Source organism: Enoplosus armatus, chromosome 1 (genome assembly GCF_043641665.1).
Source record: "Enoplosus armatus isolate fEnoArm2 chromosome 1, fEnoArm2.hap1, whole genome shotgun sequence".
Taxonomy (NCBI): domain Eukaryota; kingdom Metazoa; phylum Chordata; class Actinopteri; order Centrarchiformes; family Enoplosidae; genus Enoplosus; species Enoplosus armatus.
Genome location: NC_092180.1, coordinates 1682927 through 1703244, shown reverse-complemented (window position 1 = coordinate 1703244; position 20318 = coordinate 1682927). Strand labels below are relative to the sequence as shown.

Below are 20318 nucleotides of genomic sequence, written 5' to 3'. Positions count from 1 at the left end.
GCAGCCTCTCATCTCTCTGTCACCTCGACCCCAATTCAATTGCCAAGCCCTGCGATGCAAGCCATATGCGCATGCGTGTTCCCTGATTAAAGCAGCTGCGTCAAGCCGGAATGGCAGCGGAAGTAAGGCGAATTGACCTTCAAAATAAAAAACAGGCTCTTCGCCTATGAGAGACTGAAAAGGGTTTTAAACTGCAATCAAAGCGTCAGAATCAGAATCAGAAATACTTTATTGATTAAATTACACAGTTACCGGTGCTCCCATTCAAGACCAGAACAGTAGCATACATTTAGAAATGAGAAGTATGTACAAATAAAGATATATAAAATTAAAAAAAATTAATATATACATTTACACCTTAACCCTTATGTTTGAGTGAAAAAAAATATATATATATACAATAACAATGTATATATATGTATTGCACTCGTGACATTTAAAGAATAAATAATGAGGTAGTGGTTGCTGACAGTGAAATTAGTCCAGATAATAGCAAAATGACATGGCTCTGTTTTCCCGTTTTATTTCTAATTTTTATTAAAAAACAAGAGGGTTTATATTTTTAATTTTAGGCCCAAAAGTCTGCACCTACCTGCAGCTTTAGCAGAGAGCTGCTGCAGTTTGCTCCCTGTGGACTGAAACTTTGAGTGCTGGGACATCCAAACAAACAAACTATTAGTCGATCAGCAGAAAATTATTCAGATACTATTTTGACAGTTGATTAAACCTTTAGGTGATTGACGAGTATTAAAACCTATTTACAGCTTCTTGCATTTGAGGACTTGTCGTTCTTTGTCGAATGCGTCAGTCAACTGAATATCGACTGTTGGTTGAACAAATGCAATTTGAAGATTGGAAATTGTGATGTTTATTATTCTTTTTCATTGTCAAAGGTTTTAATGGTGGACCGAGAAAATGAACGCCAGATAGATCTGTAATGGAAGTAGGCTAGTTGTTAGTTACAGCCTTAATACATTATTGAAATGAGTGCAACAATTGATGAATGAATGAATGACTATATATATATATATATATATATATATATATATATATAGAGGTCAGAACTTTTGAATAAGCTTTCATGTGTACAGTGGCCACAGAACAATTAGGGGGAATATAAAACAAGAGGAGCCACGAAAACAGGAAACATCTCTATTTTCATAGATTTAAGGACAGTTCCACCTTTCACTTAATGCCGATCAGCTAACAGGCTTCGCAGCAGTCCTGTCAGTGAGGTGAGGAGCCTATATTTTGAAAAGGACAGCCGGAAGTGTCCGTCCACATCGGCTGCGTGCTGACGCAGGCTGCTGGAGCGGCAGGCAGCAGTAGATGCTGTCCCATCATCAGTTCACACCCAACGGGGCTGCAGCGCACCGCTCCTCCGGCACCAACACCATGACACCCAGATTCAAAAGCGCAATCTGAGCCGCAACGAGGACGAAACCAGCGGGGGGCCGTGAGCACCGGACGCGGAGACATACGAGGACGCACACACACGCACACAGTCTCACGCGCACGGGGAGACGAATATTGCAGCGACCCGCAGCCAAAAAGACAGGAACGCCGACCGAGGCGAACTCCACTGCGCCGCGGATTTGCGCTTTTCGCTCTCAGAAACGCGTCCCGCACGGACACCCGCAAGAAGAATTACTCCCTGCCAGTCATTTCACGCCAAAAAATGTCATCGTCGGGCAAGGACGCCAACAGCGGGCATTACGCCAACTATGTGGGACCATACCGCTTGGAGAAGACGCTGGGCAAAGGACAGACAGGTTAGTGAAAGCCCCCTCTGAAACCTTCCAGATGCGGGTGATGCTGTCGGACTGTCCTCAGCATCACCGCGCCTGCCTCTCTGACATCATGTTGGGTTGCAATTTTTGCATCGGCGCTGCGGGGTCTGAATGTGCCGATGCGGGGAAAAAGGGAAGCGGAGAAATGTCCGATAAGTGCGGATGTTTCTGGTGGCTGCGGCTTTGCTGGATGTAGGGAGAGAGGCTGCTTTCATGATCATGATGATGGTGATGATGATGGTGGTGGTAGTGTGCCTTTAATCCTTGTTGTCAGGCAGAGGGAGCTCGGTGATAATGGGCCCTTGTGATTTTTCTTGTCTCTAATTCCGTTATAGCATCCATCTGTCACATGGGCCCGCTCTGCTGAAGAGGCAGAGCAGTGATGCTGCACTGTCCGGTCCCTGCACACACACACACACACACACACACACACTGCAGCTGCAAGTACCATCACACATTTCTGCATATTTGCTTTAAAGGTGAAGTCTGCTGAGTTCATGTCTGGACCCTTCCTCGGTGGGTTAAGACGGCAGGCTGGCTGATCTTCTATGATACTGAGAGGCCCTGCTGTGAGCCTACAGCGTGTCAGAGCAGGTTCCTGTAGTTGATGTTTGTCGCTGGCTGCTCGGCAAAAGAAATCAAACCAAAGTCATTTTTCAGTATTTCTGTTCAGTTTTAGTTTTGACTGTTTTAGAGATTCATCTTCATCCATCAGTATAGGACAGTATGTCAATGTACTGCACTGTGAAAAACCAGGTGAAGTTGTACCGTTGATGGTCGCCACAGTGAACTGCACGTTAATGAGAATATGGAATAGGAGTATAAGCGGCTTATTTACACATCCAGCAGGTACGGAGCGACGTTATCGTTCATTCGGAGGCGTGTTTGTGTCCCCTGATGAAGGCTTTATTGTCATATGGTACATTGTTATCATGAAAATATTGATTTTAGCCACTTTAAGTTCCTACAGTGGAAAAGGTCCTCTGGGTCATCCATCCCAGTAATACATGGAAACAAGTGTGGATCTTTAAGACCGTAAGGAGTGTTGACGTCTGTTAGTAAATCTCTAGTATGAATGTCACTATATGTGGTACGCTGTATGGATGGATCAGGCCTGGGTCTCTGTTTTGGACACCCCACCATCTGTGGACACATGCAGCCAGAAATGATCAAGGTGTCTCCCCCCAGTTCCAGTAGGTAGAAGCTCTACGCCGCTCCGTTCCCTCGGTGGGTGAATAATTCATAACCAACCAATTAGCTGGTTGGTAGAGTTGGACTGTAACAGCTGCCGTATTAATTACACAATACTTCTATTTAGCAAATGGAATAAAACTGCAGTAGTGTGCATTTAACTCACACAAAGACACAACAGGATTAATTATAGTAACTGAATCAGAGGAGGAGTAAAGGTCAACTTCCACACATCCACCAGCGACGCTCTGTCCTTTAAACACCAACAGTCCAGTTCTTTGCCCTGCTTCTCTGATGCCACCATAGATCAGTGATTTCTCAAACTGAAGGGTTTTTAAGCTGCGGTGATTTGACATTAACATGATGGTGTACACCGAAGAGTAAACCATTAAAATACACTGAAGTTCAGTTTTTGGCGTTTGTCCCTCCGCGGGCACAAAACCAGACCTAATTGAAATTGCTGGAGAAATTGTAAATGTTGATGAATCCAGTTCATCACAACAGTTGTGTGGTCATAGTGTCCAACAGAAAGTATCCATCAAGTTTCTAACATTCAGTTCCTGTTGCGAGTAGCTTGGCTCCAGACCGCTGATTCACTTCTGTTCAGCCATTTAAATATGGTTGGTTGTTGTTTTGCTCACTGATGGCCCATTTGGAGAAAGAACGGAGCCAATCAGAGCATTTTAGGCGGGATTAAGAATGGGAATGTCATCTACCTGCTCCAGTTCCAGAAAAATGGCAACAAGTGTGAATTCCTCCGTGAGGGATGAATATAGTATTAAGAATTGGCTGATTTACAGTATGCAGCGTGAAGTAAATGACCTCACATTACAATATCATTGTTAGTTTGATACTTCTGGGGTTTTAACTATCTTAAAGACTCAACAATTGATCTGTTAATCGGAAAGAATGAATTAATCAATAATGTATACCCGCCAGCGAGCAAATGTGACCAAATATTAATGCATCATCGGCTGGCTTCTACCTTCGACAGTAGATTAAAACGTGTTAGCGTCCATGTTTCTTCCAGACCTGCAGCTCTGAAGGAAGAGCAGCGTTGTGGTCGGACACATGTTCGGAGCTCGTGTCGTCTGTGCCTGCAGTGCTCTCCGATGCTCACACTGACTCACTCTGTGAGCGTTTGTGGAGCTTGTGGATGTGGTTAAGTGCATATGCATGTAGAGATGCAGAAATCATGTGCAGAGTTGTGTGTGTGTGTGTGTGTGTGTGTGTGTGTGTGTGTTGGTGTGGTGAGGTGGCTGTAGTGAAAGCTGAAGAAGAGTGATACTCTGCTCGTTGATGGCTGAATGAATCGAAGGCTCCGGTGCTGAGCCGGCAGACAGGGAAGCCCGTATTTCATTAAACCTCCTCCACAAGTGTAGGGCAAGCCCACGCTCTTTGTTACTGTGTGTGTGTGTGTGTGTGTGTGTGTGTGTGTGTGTGTGTGTGCGGGAAACACTGGGGATCTCTGCAGGAGTGGACTAATGGTTCTTGTTCATCAGATGTTAGGCATGAACCAGCATGCTGATTTTGATGCAGCATTGAATTGCATGAAATTCAATAATAATAATAATAATAATAATAAAAAGTTTCATTAAATGTCAGTATCTGCTTCAAATATAATTACGTTTGAATAATGTTTAAATGGCTGCCTTACTCGTGTCTGTTTTCTTATTAAAGGACAATTCTGGCTTTAGCTTTCGGTACTTGACAGTTTCGGATACGGACACATTTTGTTTGATATCTTTGGATTTTACTGTTGATCTGACATTGTACAGACTAATCAAGTAATCAAGTAGTTGAAGAAATAATAGAATAATATATAAATGAATCGATAATGAAAATAATTGTGAGTTTGGGATGTAGTTAGCTTTTCAGCCAACCAGTGTGTCTCATCACATTCATATAGCTGTAGCTGTTTAGCTAGCTAGCTCTACTGTCAGGCTCAATGTGTTTTCCTGGAATATGACTGTGGAATTCATAATACAAGCTATAATGCAGTGAGTAAAACACACACAATATTCCTACGTAAGGAAACAATGATAAATAAAGTAGGTCTTTAAACTGAAGCGGTTAGCGTTAGCCCTGACGACAGAGGCTAGCTGGAGCATCCACTGAAGGTTCACCTTTCGTGTCATCATTAAAACTCCCCCCTTCTCTGTCCCCAGTTATGAGACGGCAGTTGGAACAATGCCTTCATGGTGTGCGTCTGGTGGTCGAAGCTGAATGGCGAGAGGCTGTGATGACTCTGAACAATTAGGCAGTGTATCTTCATGTGTGTGTGTGTGTGTGTGGGCATGTGTGTGTGTGTGTGTGGGGGGGGGGGGGGGTTGAAGCACTCCTCTTTCTACACTGCCTTCCCAGGCTCCATACAGCGCTCATTTTCTAAGTGTTGGCCAACAGTGGGGACGGTTGTCATGGTTTCATCTCTCCTCCTGTGACAATGGCCACTCTTTTGCTTCTTGGTGATCACTGCAGCCGTCAGTCTTTTGCTCCTCTCGTCCTCTCTCTGTTTCACTTCTTCAGCTCCTTTCAACTTTTCACACTTTGTGGCCAACCAACATGATGAAGGAATGCAAATCATTTTAGAGTGCTGCTCTGCTATAAAGTCACGAGTGTCAACGCATGACAACCATCCACTTGTCATAGTAGGCAATCGAGCACGACTGTTTTCATTTCAAATAAAAATCTGATATCGATATAAACACATTACATTAACAAACACATTTGATAAGGATCCCTTAAATTAGGGGGACGACATGTTTTCAACCTACAGTATGTTGACTGATACTGAAGGTTGGAAACACAACCAAGCTTATTTGGTTACTTTGGTGAGCACAATGTTGTCAGGGACTATTTACGCTGCGATGGGGCTCAGCAGGCAGAGCAGGTGGGCGGTTAATCTCAAGGTTGGCGGTTTGATCCATTGCTCCTCCTGTGCACGAGTCAGCGTCCTTGAGTAAAACATTGAACCCCAATTGCTCCTAATGGTTTGTTCTGCATGGTAGCTCGCTGCCGTCGGTGTGTGATTGAGAGGCAAAAGTGGATAAAAACACTGTATGAACGCAGTCTGTTTGAACATGGAGGGTGATGGGAAATAGATGAATATGTGGTAGTTGTCTTGTCTTGTTAGTGGCTTGAAAAATAAACCCAGCTACGTAAGCTATATCAAGTGCACTGGAGGCACTGATGTACCAGAAACACGTGGGTCACTCCAACAGGTCAATATCCCTGAGTATCCTCTGACTCTGAGGGTAACTACGCTGGGGAGACAACGACATCATTCATTTTTATTTGTCTATAACCTGTAATGGGAATGTGTGTGTGTGTGTGTGTGTGTGTGTGTGTGTCCCTACTGTGTTATAATGAAAGTGTCATGTTATTGACGTGGAGCATCCTAAAGACTGTAGTCCCTCGGCTCCAGTAGAGGAGTACTGCTGTGTGTGTGTGTGTGTGTGTGTGTGTGTGTGTGTGTGTGTGTGTGTGGTGGGGGTAGTGTGGGCAGCAGGGAGAGCCCCAGCACAGATGGCTGCCTTTAGGTGGCTGAAATACAGCTTCATTATCAGCAGGTTGCAGGTGGTAACGTTCCCATCACTCTCACCGCCTATGTATGCATATATATGTGTGTGTGTGTGCGGATGTTTTATGAGGAGTGAGTTTTTTCAGGGCCTTCGATGTGTTTTATTGAACTTGATTTGCTTCATTACGCTGCATTAAATGTAAAACGACACAAAATATTTATGCCACCTCATTTGCATACAGAGGGAACAGAGGTTTGTGTTGTGGCCCCTCAGTGTGAATAAATGTACTTTAAAAAACTGAGGAAAAAAACATCATCACAACACCACTACATCAGTGGTAAACTGTATAGCTCAATATTAACTGTACTCTGTGTATTAATATCCTGATGTGAGATCACATTTATCCTAACAGAAGATGTTATCCGTATCACCCACCCCTAGTTGCAGGATTTGAAGGAATCTTTACACCTTTTAGTTTTGGTGGGTTGTAGCGCTCGGTGAGCAGTCGTGGGAAGGCTTTAGTTTTTCCACCTACCTGCATCTCCTTAAGCAGCGTTCAAAAACTGAGTGGTTGCAATGAGCGCGCTCCAAATCTGAAGAGGAAGGGGGAGGTTTCTCTGCAGACAGGAGGGGGATAATCAAAATTATGGCTAGTGTCAACCCCCCCCACCCCCACCCCCTCCCCCTCCTTTTCCTCTCTCCCCCTTTTTCTATACAGTACATCCCGTTGGCTCCTCTCCCTCGCTCGCCTTCCCATCTGAGGGCCCGGTTACCGTGGCAACCGGAGGAATGCTCTCTTCTGTGGCTGGTTGGAGGTATGCTCGCTCTCCACGGCCCCTCTGCTCAGCCTGGGAAGGGGGGGGGGTTGTTTTGCCTAAGCCATTAAACAATGACTGAGTAACTACCCCCCATCTCTCTCTCTCTCTCTACATCTCTATCGCTCTCATGTTTTCCTTACATCGCTCACTCACTCCGCCCCCTCCTCTCTCTCTGAGGTTGTCAGGCTAAAGCTCAAGACTACCTCTGAATCCCTGCCGCCTGAATGAGTCATTATTGGGAGGCGGCACGATTTTCCTCTTCCAAGCCCGGCTAATGCCTCTCTGTCTGCCAGATTTTCCACAGCTTCTCCTCGCAGGGCACATTCAGCCCAATGCACCCCCCGTTGAAACAGATGCTTCGACATTCAGCAGGAAAAAGTCGAGAGATGGGAAGAGACAGAAACAGAGAACTTGTAAACAAAGCTCTGACAATAGTGTCGATTTGTGGTGTTGTCCTTGTGGAAGGAATCAAGTAATCGCAATATCAAGGAAATAAAGCTGTTGAATTGGTGTTACTCTACTTTTATTTCTATTAAAAATAAATGTTTACGCGTTGTAGCACAAGGAGAGATATATTCAGAGTAGCCGCAGCGAGGATAAAAGCAGACGCTAATAGATATTGCTCTTAGAAGTGCTGAGCAAATTAATGATGCAAGAAAAGAAAGGAAAAACAATTTTCAGATCAGATAAAAAAAAGAAAATCTTTGATAGCGTGGGAACAGGAAGTACAAAGTCTGTGTCTGCGCTCGACGGAGAGATGCTGTTAGTGTGATTCAATTAGCTGAAGTCATGCTTGTCTCTGGCTCACACACACACACACACACACACATCGGGATGCAGTCCTCGCTCGTTCCTGGGTCGCCTCGAGCTTGCAGACGCCTCGTGTTGAGTTGGTTTAGTTTGCTTTCATCTTGCCTGTGGCTGTCAGTCATTAACAAGTCTCCCAGTGCAAGTCAGCAGGCTGCTGCTCAAATATTCAGGTAGTTCAGGTGTGTGTGGATGCAATGCTGTGTCCTAATGCTGCGATTATTATTGAAGTCCCATGGATGTCAACTATTATTTTGTCCATCATCCTGAGTTGTTTAATATTGAATATGTGCCTGTGCCAATATTTAATAACAGCTTATAAGTTTACAATTATCCCAATAAACAAATAAGGCATCCTTGGGGGGACCATGTAACAGCCAAGTCTCCGGTTTGAGTCCAGAGGATCTTTTAAACATGTCTCTCTCCTGTCAGCTCCTCTCTCCACTCTCTGTGGGCAGGATCTCCTTCTCTTTAAGTGTGGAAGTAGAGGAATGATTTCTCTTGTCTCTGGGGACTCCTCCGCTCTCCCAGCTCCATTACCTCTGCTGTACGTACAGGCTCGTGTCCTGAATTTATCCCCAGTCAATTATGTTTATTATGTGGCAGGTAGAGCTTTTATCAGCTCGTGCAGTGTGCGTGCACAGCTTGATCATTTTCATGTGAATGCCAGTGATTGTTTTGTTGTTAGCGGTATACGTAGCACGTTTGCACTAATGAAGTCGATATGTTCACGCGTTGCCACCTGCTGCGATAGCCCCGCCTGCCTTCAGTATAGGCTATTGAGCATGTGAGATGCAGTGTTGATGACATTTGTATGGATCAGCCGGAGGGAAATGAGGTTTGGAGATCCTGCTGGGCAGCAGCAGTGCCACCAGGCCCCAACAGTCCCAATCATCAACACTTATCAGCCAGATAGCAACACCTGTTAAGGTGGAGATGCTGAAGACACTCACCCTGCAGCAAGAAAAGAGGTGTAGCGGGGGTGCTGTCAGCTACCTAACGACGCTGCCAGTACAGAAGTCCAGCTGTTTATTACTGATTTACTGCTGCACCTCTGGTAAAGAGGACAGAAGCTGTTTTTAGGAATACTAGGGTAACAGGTTACCTTTCCATCAAGGTAGTACTGAAACAATTAGTCTGTTCATTGATTTTTCACAACCGATGAAGTAATTAACGAGCGAAAAAGCCACACATTCTCTAGGGTAGTAAACTGAATGTCTTTGGTTTTAGACTGTTGGTTAGGCATGACAAGCAATATCAAGACGTCACCTTGGGCTCAGGTCATCAGGGATGCTGATGCACGTACATGTCACCATATGATCGCTTCTTCACAGGTCTCACGATCAGCAGATGGATTGAAAAACATGTTTACTTTCACAACATCCTGTGGATGGTCTGCGTTGCTTTTGATTTCATACCACAAACACACCAGAGTCTAACTGAAAGCAGGCAGAGACATCTCAGTCCTCAGAGTTAACTGACGTCGCATCAGCTTAACGGGCAAACACACCAGAGGTCATTTGAGCCGCACCAAACAGGTTAGGTGTGAAAGCGACCGTAGGCTCCAGCACTGCTTGTCCTGTAGCTTTCTATCACTCTACGGTTAGCTTCACCTGCTGTTGCACATAGAGCTGCTCAGTCAGAGTGACTGAGGGTGGCCACCAGGACCTGCTCTGCTGCTTATCTGCCATCTTTGCTTTAATCCAGTCCCACTTCCTGTCAGGCCTTCGCATGCTGCCATATTCAACAGAGACCAATTTAATGCCTCAATCAATAGCTAGTAATCAAACGGGAATGGGTTATGGCTCCAGATAAGCCCCTTATGGTCCCGCAGCCCTCTTCCCCAGGCCAAAAACTTAATGAAATTGAGCATAAATCCCCCTTCTCTCTCCCTTTCAAAAACTCTCTTTCATCCCTTTCCAAAAGCAATCTGGACTTTCCCCCTGAGTCAGCACTTACAGCGTCCAGGAGTGAAGCAGGGGAAATTACCATTTGAAGAGCTGCTTTCCTTCCCTCTCTCTGATCCGGCCGTGTGCCCACGCTCGACCCTCATTTCATTTTGTAGCAATATGGAGTTTTTGGTATCTCATATTAGATAAATAAACTCCCCTCCCTCCGTCCACTAAAACCCCTGACTAGTGCACGATGGGATGGCCGAGTGCTTTTGGTAACGAGCGACTTAACTTTGGAATTTCACGGTGAAGAGGACGCGGTCATGGATGGAAAGTCCAGTTAGGTACAAAACCTTAATGAGGTTTTTGCAATTTGTTCATTAGCATTACCCGTGGGCACCGGGGACAGGCAGTGGTGGGCAGCCTGCGGCACTGCGCTCGTTCCACCTTTTGCTGTTTCATGTCCTTTTGCTCCAGCGAGCCGCTCAGATGGTGGCCCACACAGATGGTCCGGGCTCTGGAAGGACCCCTTCCTGCCACAGAATAGGCGCCCAGTCCACACAGATGGCCCGTCAGCGGCAGCGCGTGCAGATGAGCTGCGTCGCCTACAGCCTCAGTGAAACATCCAATCATGTGGCATAATCAGATTAAGGGGCGGGGGGACGGGGCGTGAGAAACGCCATTATACTCACTTTACTGGTAGTGCTGGCAGGTACCACTGCTCCCAGGCGTGTGTGTGTGTGTGTGTGTGTGTGATGATGTGGAGCTGGAGGTCATAAATGATGCAACACATCTTAATAACAAACATTCCTGCATGCACACATACAAAGAACACACATACCATCACATGCTTCTATAATAAGCATGCATAAACTGTATTTTTTGGGCTTGAATTGCTATGTTTGTGAGGACCAATTTCAGTTTTAAACCGTCGTAGTGAGGACATTTCTGCATTGTGAGGACATTTCCGCTGGTCCTCGCTACTTCAGAGGACTGTTTGAGGGTTAAGACTTGATTTTATGGTTTTAACGTGAGATTAAGTTCAGGTTAAGTTAGGATAAGGGTTGGGGTTAGGCATTTAGTTGTGACGATAAACACAACTAATTACATTATGTCAATGATGGGAATGCATTACGTCTGTATAAAGTATAGAAAGACACATTTTTGTGTGTGTGTGTGTGTGTGTGCATGCGCTATGTTGCAGTATTTTCAGGGAGCGCTCTGTCTCTGTGACCTGCAGTGTGGTGTGAGTGCTGTTCGGCTGCAGTGCTGCATTACAGCAGAGACTGGCTGCAGGCTCTCTGCAGTAATCACACACACACACTGTCATGTGTTACTGGTGTTGCTGGTTTTGTTGGGGGCCTTGGCTGTAATACATTATTTGTGAAACTCTTTCTGCATTACACTGAGTAGCTATGGTTACCAGTGTGCGTGAGCATGTGTGTGTGTGAGAGAGAGAGAGAGTGAGACAGATATTCCAGGTGTAAATGACTTGCATGGGCATGCCTAGAGGTTATAGATGAGTAGATAAATTAATTATAGCATGCTAAATTATTTGATGATAAACATTACTTTTAGCTGCTGGCAGAAACAGCGAAGTTGGTCTCTGAAGACGTGGCTTTAATATGGATACACATGCTACACATGCTACACATGCTACACGTGAAAACAACCTGGAGAGTCTAATGAAAGATGCTGTTGCATTTTTGCATTTTTGCATGAAATTTCTGGAGTTCCCCTTCAACTGTACACAAGCTAACATGATAGCATTGCACTCTAAATGTCAGCAACACACTAGTATAGCATGTCATTAGCATGTATGCTACAGATGCACCGACAGTCCCTGTAGCGTCTGAATGAATGTCGATCAGCTCCCATGTGCACATAGATGAAGCTTCTCAATATTGATGCTTCAACAAGCTGCTGCAGTGCCATTGTGTTCTTGTCCATCGGGAGTAAGATGTCTGTATTGTGGTTTGTGATTCAAAGTGCCAGCTGCACCACGCTGAAGAGTCTGGCAGAGCTAAAGGAAGAGGAGAGGCAGCTTTCTCAAACTGACTTCTTTGTTTTTCAAACTAAAATCTGTCAGTTACTTGTTAACACTTTATTACATCTTCTTTTTGTTCACTCCTATCGATCATAACAACATGCTGCTCACCACGTAAACTGCTGAGATTTTAGTGACCTCTTGACAGAATAGAAGGTGATAATGTACAGACACTTAATATGAAGATAAACAATGGAGTGATAAGAATTTGACAAGGCAACAGTAATATGTAATATGTGCAGTGATTCCACATTTGGGATCCATGTTCGCTGTGACACGCTGCAGCGACCGAGCGTCCCGCTGGATCCTCTCTCTCGGTTTCTGTCCTGTTTGAGAAGACAATGGGAGTGTGGGTGGTGGGGCCCAGAACCACCACCCCTGTTGGACTGGCCTTAATCTGCCGCTAATCCGACCATCCAGTGTGAAGGAGGCCCTGCTGACTTTAACCAAACAGAATGAGGAGCTGAGATCTGATAGAGCAAAGACCTGAACACACGAATCATGGCTTCCAAAATAAGCTTTAGTTTTGCATGGTGTATGTTTGTAAGTCTTGTATATTATATAGTGAAAGTGGGTTAATCTCCTTTAATTCTCACCTTCTTCTGCCAAATGAAATCCATAACTGTGTATTAACGCAGAGCTTCATTTGAAGGCTCCAGCAGCCGGTTGTGTCTTTTTCTGTGTGTGTGTCAGAAAAAGCTCGGATCCCTGTTGTTGTGAAAATGTTAGCTTCGTAATGGAGGAGGAGGGGGGTGACAGGAGGTCATGACCCTCATTACACCACCTGCCAGATGGCCCAACACCACGCTGTGTGTGTGTGTGTTATCGTGGATGAACGCAGACATTTACTCGAGTACAGACTAGGGGATGACACAGTGAAGACCCTCTAACAGAAAGGGAAAGCACACAGAGGGTTCCAGGTTGTTGTTTTATTTCCCAATATTAAATTTTGATTGGTCAGTGAACATATTTTGATGTAATTTCACATTAAGCATAAAACTTGAGTTTGCTGGTTTTACTCAATAAGTGAATCAAAATAAAGTTCATCAGCAACAATTTTGATAATCTTTTAACCCACCATTGGAAATATTTTCTGGTTCCAGCTTCACAACAGGATTCCTGTTTTGCATCATTTTAAATGACTTTTGAGTGTTTGTTCAGACAAAACAAAGACATTTGAAGACTTCTGGGAACATTTCTTCCCATTTTCTGACATTTTGTAATGCAAGTTAGTCTTTAGTTGCAGCCTTAGTTACAGTAAGTAGCTAATTGAATACCGAATGATTTGACTAACTTACTTTAACTTGTAATAAAACCCACGTTATCAGTTAGCTGTTGATGAATGTCTTTAGCATGCAGCTGTTACTAAGCCGAGCGTCTGCTTCATGTTGATGTCTTGATTCACTTTGTGGTCATGACCAGCAACCCTTTAAGCTATTTAGTCAAACTTCCTACAATAGCTACCTGACCAATACTTCCTATAAACGCAGATTCACACATCCTCCCTTTACCACTGAACACACACACACACACACACACACACACACACACACACACACACACATCCTCCTTTTAAGCTCATCAGCCCCCTCCTGCCCCGCTGCCCATCCTCTTCTCCCTCGTCCTCTCTCTTTCATTCCTCTCTGTCCTCAGGCACAGTAACACAGGCAGCCGGGTGGGGGCTGAGGGGGTGGGGACAAACCAAGTCAAGCTCCCTTGCTTGACCCTGCTGATGCAGCCTTCGTCCTTCAGGCTAAACCCCCCACCCCCCCCACCCAATGCTGCTGGTGTTGACTGAGACACTGACTGCAGCACTGCAGGGCTGCTGGCTCCACCATGTGAAATGGGCTCAACTCAGTCGGCCATGGACAACAAACAAAAACACTGAAAGTTGTCCCTTACTTCTGGGAGACAGAGTGGTGGATGACTGTTGCCATGGAAACAGAAATCACATCACAGGTTAAAGACACGGCGGAGTGGCAGCAAGAGCGTCTTCAGCTTCTGTAATGTGCTGTATTTCCAAGGTGGAGGAGAACTGATCAAGTCGTTGGTTTGATTTGGTCTCCAGCGCCACAGAGCTGTAGAGGAGTGGTCATCCTCACCCACACCTTCCTCATCTCCGTTGTTAAATCAGGAGGAATAAATTAGACCTCAACCCCGTCCTTTTAGAAATGTAAACAAAGTTGTTGTCCATGATGCCTCTCCACTAGTTACTGCGACCCACCCGGTCTTCTCTGGTTTTATATGATGATTGAGGTCAACTAGCCCCCAAGTTCAAGATGAGTCATCAAAAACATATGAATGTTTTATAGGAAAGGAGAGGAATTTTAATATGTTGATACTCAGGAATGCTTTTTTTAAACAATTATTTGGCAACTACCAAGAGATACCTGAGCAATTACCACAGGAACACAGGATGAGACCTTATTTATTCTATTTATATTCATCTCATTGTCTATTCATAATGTTGACACGTCGAGTGTGCCGTGAGGTTTGTCAAAACCCCTGTAAGATAATCAAATCGATGTCAAAAACTTAAATACTTATTCTCTTAGTTTTTAGGTACAGTTTGCAAACAATCATTCATTTAGACAACATCATTTTGTAAAATGATAGATATGATAACATGATATGAATCATGGTCATTTCCACTCAACGTGGATAATTGATAATACTGAATTATAAACCGGCCCTACATGCCATTCTGTAAAAAATAGCTGTTGTAGCTACATATTGCAAATGCAAATGAAATAGAAGAAGTTAAATCCTTCTCGCCATCGTCAAATATTGAAAAAACAAGTGTGTAAATGTCCCTGCAAAGTGACTGACGTGCCTTCAGGGCTGGATATCGTTTGAAGTTCAATATAGTGCAGATACGTGAATTACAGCACTGATACCACAACGATACCAATACTTCAAAGTTCTTAAATGTTGAAATTTAAATCAGGATCAATGAACAAGACCAGACATTCAGGGCCAACTTTCATACTTGACAGTTTCAGTCGGAGAAAATTTAATGTCATTTTTTCTGCCTTATTATTTTTCAGTGCAGCGTTTTACAGGTAGAGTATTTCTCATTCGCTCTTGTTTGAACAGAGTCAGCTTTGCTCAACCACGTCCATAACGCTGCCTGTATTTAGAGCAATAGCTGTGCTGGTAGTGGAGGGATTGGGGATGTGGGGGAGGCATCAGGGGCGGGGTTAGCAGGAGCAGGTCAGCTCCTCTGGACTCTCTGAGGAGGAAGCTGGAGAGGAGAGCCTGAGCCCGAGCTAAAAATACAACCCAGCATCTCGGAGAGTCATACAGCCTTCTTCAGATCTGGAGGCCTGCCAGCAGTGCTCATCACACACACACACACACACACACACACACACACACACACGGGCAGACAAAGACAACGCTGCAAGCTAAACTGGAACTAGAGAGGCAGGTGGGCGGGGCTGAGAGGACGATGGAGTGAAAGAGAGAGTGAGAGGGGGAGGGGCACGCATGGTGGACAATGAATAAAAGCCAAGGGGGGGGGAGGGGATGGAAGAGCGGGGGAGGGAGTGAGGGAGGAGGGGGTATGAAAACAGAAAGCTTGCAGAAAAAAGAATAAGAGTCACGAAGGAATAAAGAGGAGAAAAAGCCGGCAGATATGAATACGCTGATGATCAGAAACAAAAAAAGACGGATAAATAGAGGGTGAAGAGGAAGAGGAGCTTTGTGATGAGCTGTGATGAAGCCTTGGCAGCCGTCCAAGTCTGAAAGCCGATCCAGCCGATGATGTAATCATTTGTAATTGGTCCCAATTATTCATTAAGGCTTGATTGGCAGTGTGGCGCAGCCAATTAGAGGGCAGGATGTGACAATGACACCACACTGTATGCCTTACATGGTCTGTGACGGTCTGTGTTGGTGGGACCTGGAAATGTAGATGAAAAGCATTACACACACATCATTGGCCAATCACTCGATGCTGGTTCCTGCATCCCAGCATGCAGTTCCTGCAGCAGCAGAAAGGAGGTATTGGCTGTAGCGACGAGTCGGGAGTACTCACTGCTTCATTCAAGCCAAAAGGGGTGGGTGCTGCCGCGACACCTCTGTCCTCTTCTTTGTTGCTTCTGGATTCAAATTCTTCATACGTGTGGACAAGTTATCTCTAATCTTGTCATCGTGATTGTCCATACTGTAATCTTACTGCGTCTGGTTCCTGTCTGTCCGTCCTGCAGAGGGATCCCTCCTCTGTTGCTCGCAGATTTGTCATATTGGACTTCATAAATAAAATTGATTCGACTTGGCTTTTTATTCCTTGCTTTCCACATCCCAGCTACTGCACCTGGAGCACTGCTGCTGTCAGTGAGACGTCCTCTTCTTTTGTTGTCTTTCAGCTGTCTTAATGCTTGAGGAGAATCTCTCTGTGAGGACAAACCCCCAGTTTGGTACCGCTGCACTTCCTGTTAGTGGCTTTGTTAGTAAAAGTAATCATGCTTAATAACTGATCACAATATTTAGTAAAATACTCTGCAGTCGTGCGTCTGTTTGTTGGTGTGGGTGCTGCCCATCTGTCTTCAGGGTCGCTCTCTCTCTGCCAGCTGCCGTCTGCATTCAGTCCAGCCACAATTACTCGCAGCCAGAAGACATGGCTCCTTGTGGCCCATTGATGCTCCTCGATGGGAGGTCAGGACTAATTGGCCAGCGTCCTATCTGTCACACAATATGGGCCTTTCAACATGAAAGCTGAGCTGTGATTAAGTTGCGGCTGTTTGGTGTTAATTTACACAAAGGGGGACTCTCCAAAGTACTCATTGGCCTCAAGTAGCCTTGATTCAGAGCCCTGTTGTTGACTCTGATGATCTCAGTCCAACCAGGAAGAGAGGGAAACCACAGGACAAAGGATCTGTTTGTTTGTTTTTTTACAAAACTCTGATATTAAGTCATTGTTAATGAAGAAATAAAGGAGAGGAAAATGATTTGAAACCATTGAAACATAGTACTGAATATAAAATCATAAAGTTGAAGTTTGTATATTTTGATAATTTCGAAAACGTTGCTTCTGTTTGTCCCGGTGTTACCTCTCCCTGTCCCACAGAGGCTTGTGTCATTTCTGCCATGGTGGCTGTCTTGTGGACAATCACTGCGTATTGTCTGTATTAAAAACACTGTGTGGCTTTGAGCTGGAGGAGGATGCGGCAAGAGAGAGACGGATGGACGTGAAAGAGATGGAGGAGTGAGGGAACTGCAGACGGTGAGGATTGCGGATTGATAAAGAGCGACGACGGGTTGAAGATGGGGGAATTTCTCGGGACTCATATATTTGTCAGGGTGGGGTCGGGACAGGAGGGCGATGGATGCGAGGATAAAACAGCGAGGGTGTCTGAGGGACGCGAGCTGCTGTCTTCGTCATCGGTCTTCCTCCGTCCTCACTGTCAGGCCTGAGGAGAGATTCAGTTCAGCCTCCAGCAGCCTGAGAAGGGCCTTCCCACACAGAGAGAGACTGTCACAACCTATAGATTTGTCACCATGTTGGAAATATTAAGTACAGAGGGCCATTTGGAAAGTAACTAACCTGCACTTCCTCAACTCGAGTGGCCCGAAGCCCCTTAAAATAGGATTAGATTGGGATGGCTGCTTGTTGGAGTTGTTTTCACTGGTAGGATTATTTGTCTCTCCGGCCGGCCTCTTCTTCTTCTTCTTCTTCTTCTTCTTCTTCTTCTTCTTCTGCTTCTGAGATATTTCACAAAATGGGAGGCTTGCAGGCTTCATAAACGAATAGAGTATGTTGTGTTCCTGCAATGGAAGTCAATACCTTACTCATGGCAAAAACATATGAACCTGTTGCAATAATGACATACAAACTGTCATTTCTCAACTGAAAATAGAGACTTTATTCATCACACTTTTTGCTTTGTGCATGTAGAAACAGAAAAGGGACAAAGGGTCGCACGTTATTGTTTAAAATGTCAGTATCAGTACGCTGCAGCATGAAAGCCATGAAAAGCTGACAGAAAGCATGTAAACATAAATATATTAGCACCAGATTGTTTCACATCGTTTGTTAGCTGAGTCTCTTTCAGGCTGGGAGTCTTTTCTTTATTTGTTCTATATTCTATATTTCTATCTCTGGTCTGTGGTGATGGAACTCTCTGGGAATCAACACAGTGCTGCCAACATAGATGCACAGATATATATGTGTGTGTATGTGATCGTGCATGGCTTAGCGATGCTCTGCCTGCTAACAGGCCCAGTTGCAGTGGGTCATCTGACAGCAGCTCACACACACACACACACACATAATAGGATTTGTGTGTCTCATTCAGCAGTGCTCAGGCTTCCCGCCGTCTGCCATTCACTCTCTAAGTAAGAGGATATGTGTTTGGCAGCCAGGCTGAGTAGATGGAAATTTGTCTTGTTTTCTACAGTTACACATTTATTTTTAGTGCGACAGATTCATAATCCCGCACTGTAGACGGAGCAGTTCTCAGCCGTCACATCAACCGGATACTGGGAGATTTACTGGTCTTCAGCTGGACTTACAACTGATGGGTAACATAAAGAGCATCAACAGTTCGTATCAACAAGTCCTCACCCCGAAAGATTCAGTACGAGGTCTCCTACTTCTTCTGTCTTTAAGGTCTGGTTAAGTTAAGGCAACTTAAACTACCTGGTTAGGTTTTGGGAAAGATTTGAGTCTTTATTGAAAGAAAGCAACATGGTTGAATCGAGATCGCTCGCCCGCCCACCCGAAGACTCCCGACAGTATAAGAACATCACTCTACACTCTGCTTTGCTTAACGTCAGAAAGAAGGAAACATTGCTCATTTTAAAGCTTTCAAACTCGCAGCCAGTATCTGTTGGTGCTGTATGTTCACTTCACTGTCCGGCTGCCAAGTTTCTCCAAAACAAGAGATTTCAATGGAATTTGACATTTCAGGCCAACAAATTCAATAAATCGATTTATAGGGAGTGACAGCAGCAAACATTTAATACATTTCGTATAATACTCAGTCGTTTATATATATATATATATATTATTATTATTATTAATATTATATTAGAAATATTTTACCCTACTAATCTTGCAGATTCTCAGTGTTGGTGATTTATTTAGTCTGGGCTCAACAAGTCATCCATTGCTGCTGACTAAGCAATTAACTGATACTGCAGTTGTTCTAATAACCAACTGAAAATACTTTTCACTGAATGCTCCAAAGTTACGACTTAGTTTCAGTTAATTGCATCCAGTGTAACTCACACAGTTACATGAAACGCTGGCATTAGGAAACTTTATTTATATATATAGTTATATAGTATAACTTTATAAATATTTTAGGGAGTGGATACTTCCATTCAAAATCCAACCAGTGGGACTGAAGTGTTTCTGTGTGGGTGGAAGACTTGAGCTTCAGTGGAGAACCCTCTTCTTTCTACGTGGCAGAGTGTGTGTGTGTGTGTGTGTGTGTGTGTGTGTGTGTGCGGACACTCGGTTGTCCCCGGTGGCTCAGTCCTCTCTGATGGCTGTGATTTAGGAGCAGCCATTAGAGGCAAAGCGACGTTAATCCGTCCGACGGACTGGAGTGATAAAAGTTTCATTAAGCTATCGATCAGACGCCTCTGTCAACGGGCGGAGAGGCCGGTTCAGCATGTTGCCACGCTGGAAACACCTGCGAATGCCTGAATATCAAGCTATCAGCCTTTTTCTAATGGCAGCGGGCGGTGAAGAGAACAAAAGGATGTCGAGGAAGCTGTTTCCTACATGGCTACCGACAACAAAAAGTTCAGTGGGTTGAGGGCTAATTTCGAAAGCAGGTCACACAAGACAGATCGTAAACATTGAGATGGTGAATCCACATATGTTTACGCACTCTTAAGATTTCAGTCTTAACTTAAAGCAGTGTCCTGGAGTTCTTCACCAAACGGAGTGTTTTATATTCAGAGCACATATTACTGTACAGTGGTGAGGATCTAAATGTGAATACATCTAAACCGGGTCAGTGAGCCGGATCAGAGCAGCCGCTCAACTGACTGCAGCGATAATTTCAATATATGACAAGAATCTGATCAAGGATTTAATCAGAACCAGAAGCAATAAGCAGATCGATACCAATACCCAGCCCCAATGTATCCAAATCAACCCTATTACTGCATTCACTCCATTTACTGCAGTGCTGCTTCTCTCCAAAGCAGTATGATATTAGTAATACTGTCTCAAGTTGGTCAATATCAGCATTCACAGTGTAGTTGATCACTGTCATCAGCTTTTGTGTCTTTGA

The 20318-nt window shown here is 44.5% G+C and overlaps 1 protein-coding gene across 1 annotated transcript in view; it reads left to right on the top strand.

Annotated features, from left to right (window-relative positions):
- The first annotated feature begins 1678 nt into the window (after window positions 1-1678).
- Window positions 1679-20318, top strand: part of LOC139303391 (serine/threonine-protein kinase BRSK2-like) — a 103521-nt gene continuing 84881 nt past the window's right edge. The window contains exon 1 of the mRNA XM_070927227.1: window positions 1679-1772. Coding sequence (XP_070783328.1) covers window positions 1679-1772 — 94 coding nt within the window. The remainder of the gene's footprint in view (window positions 1773-20318) is intronic.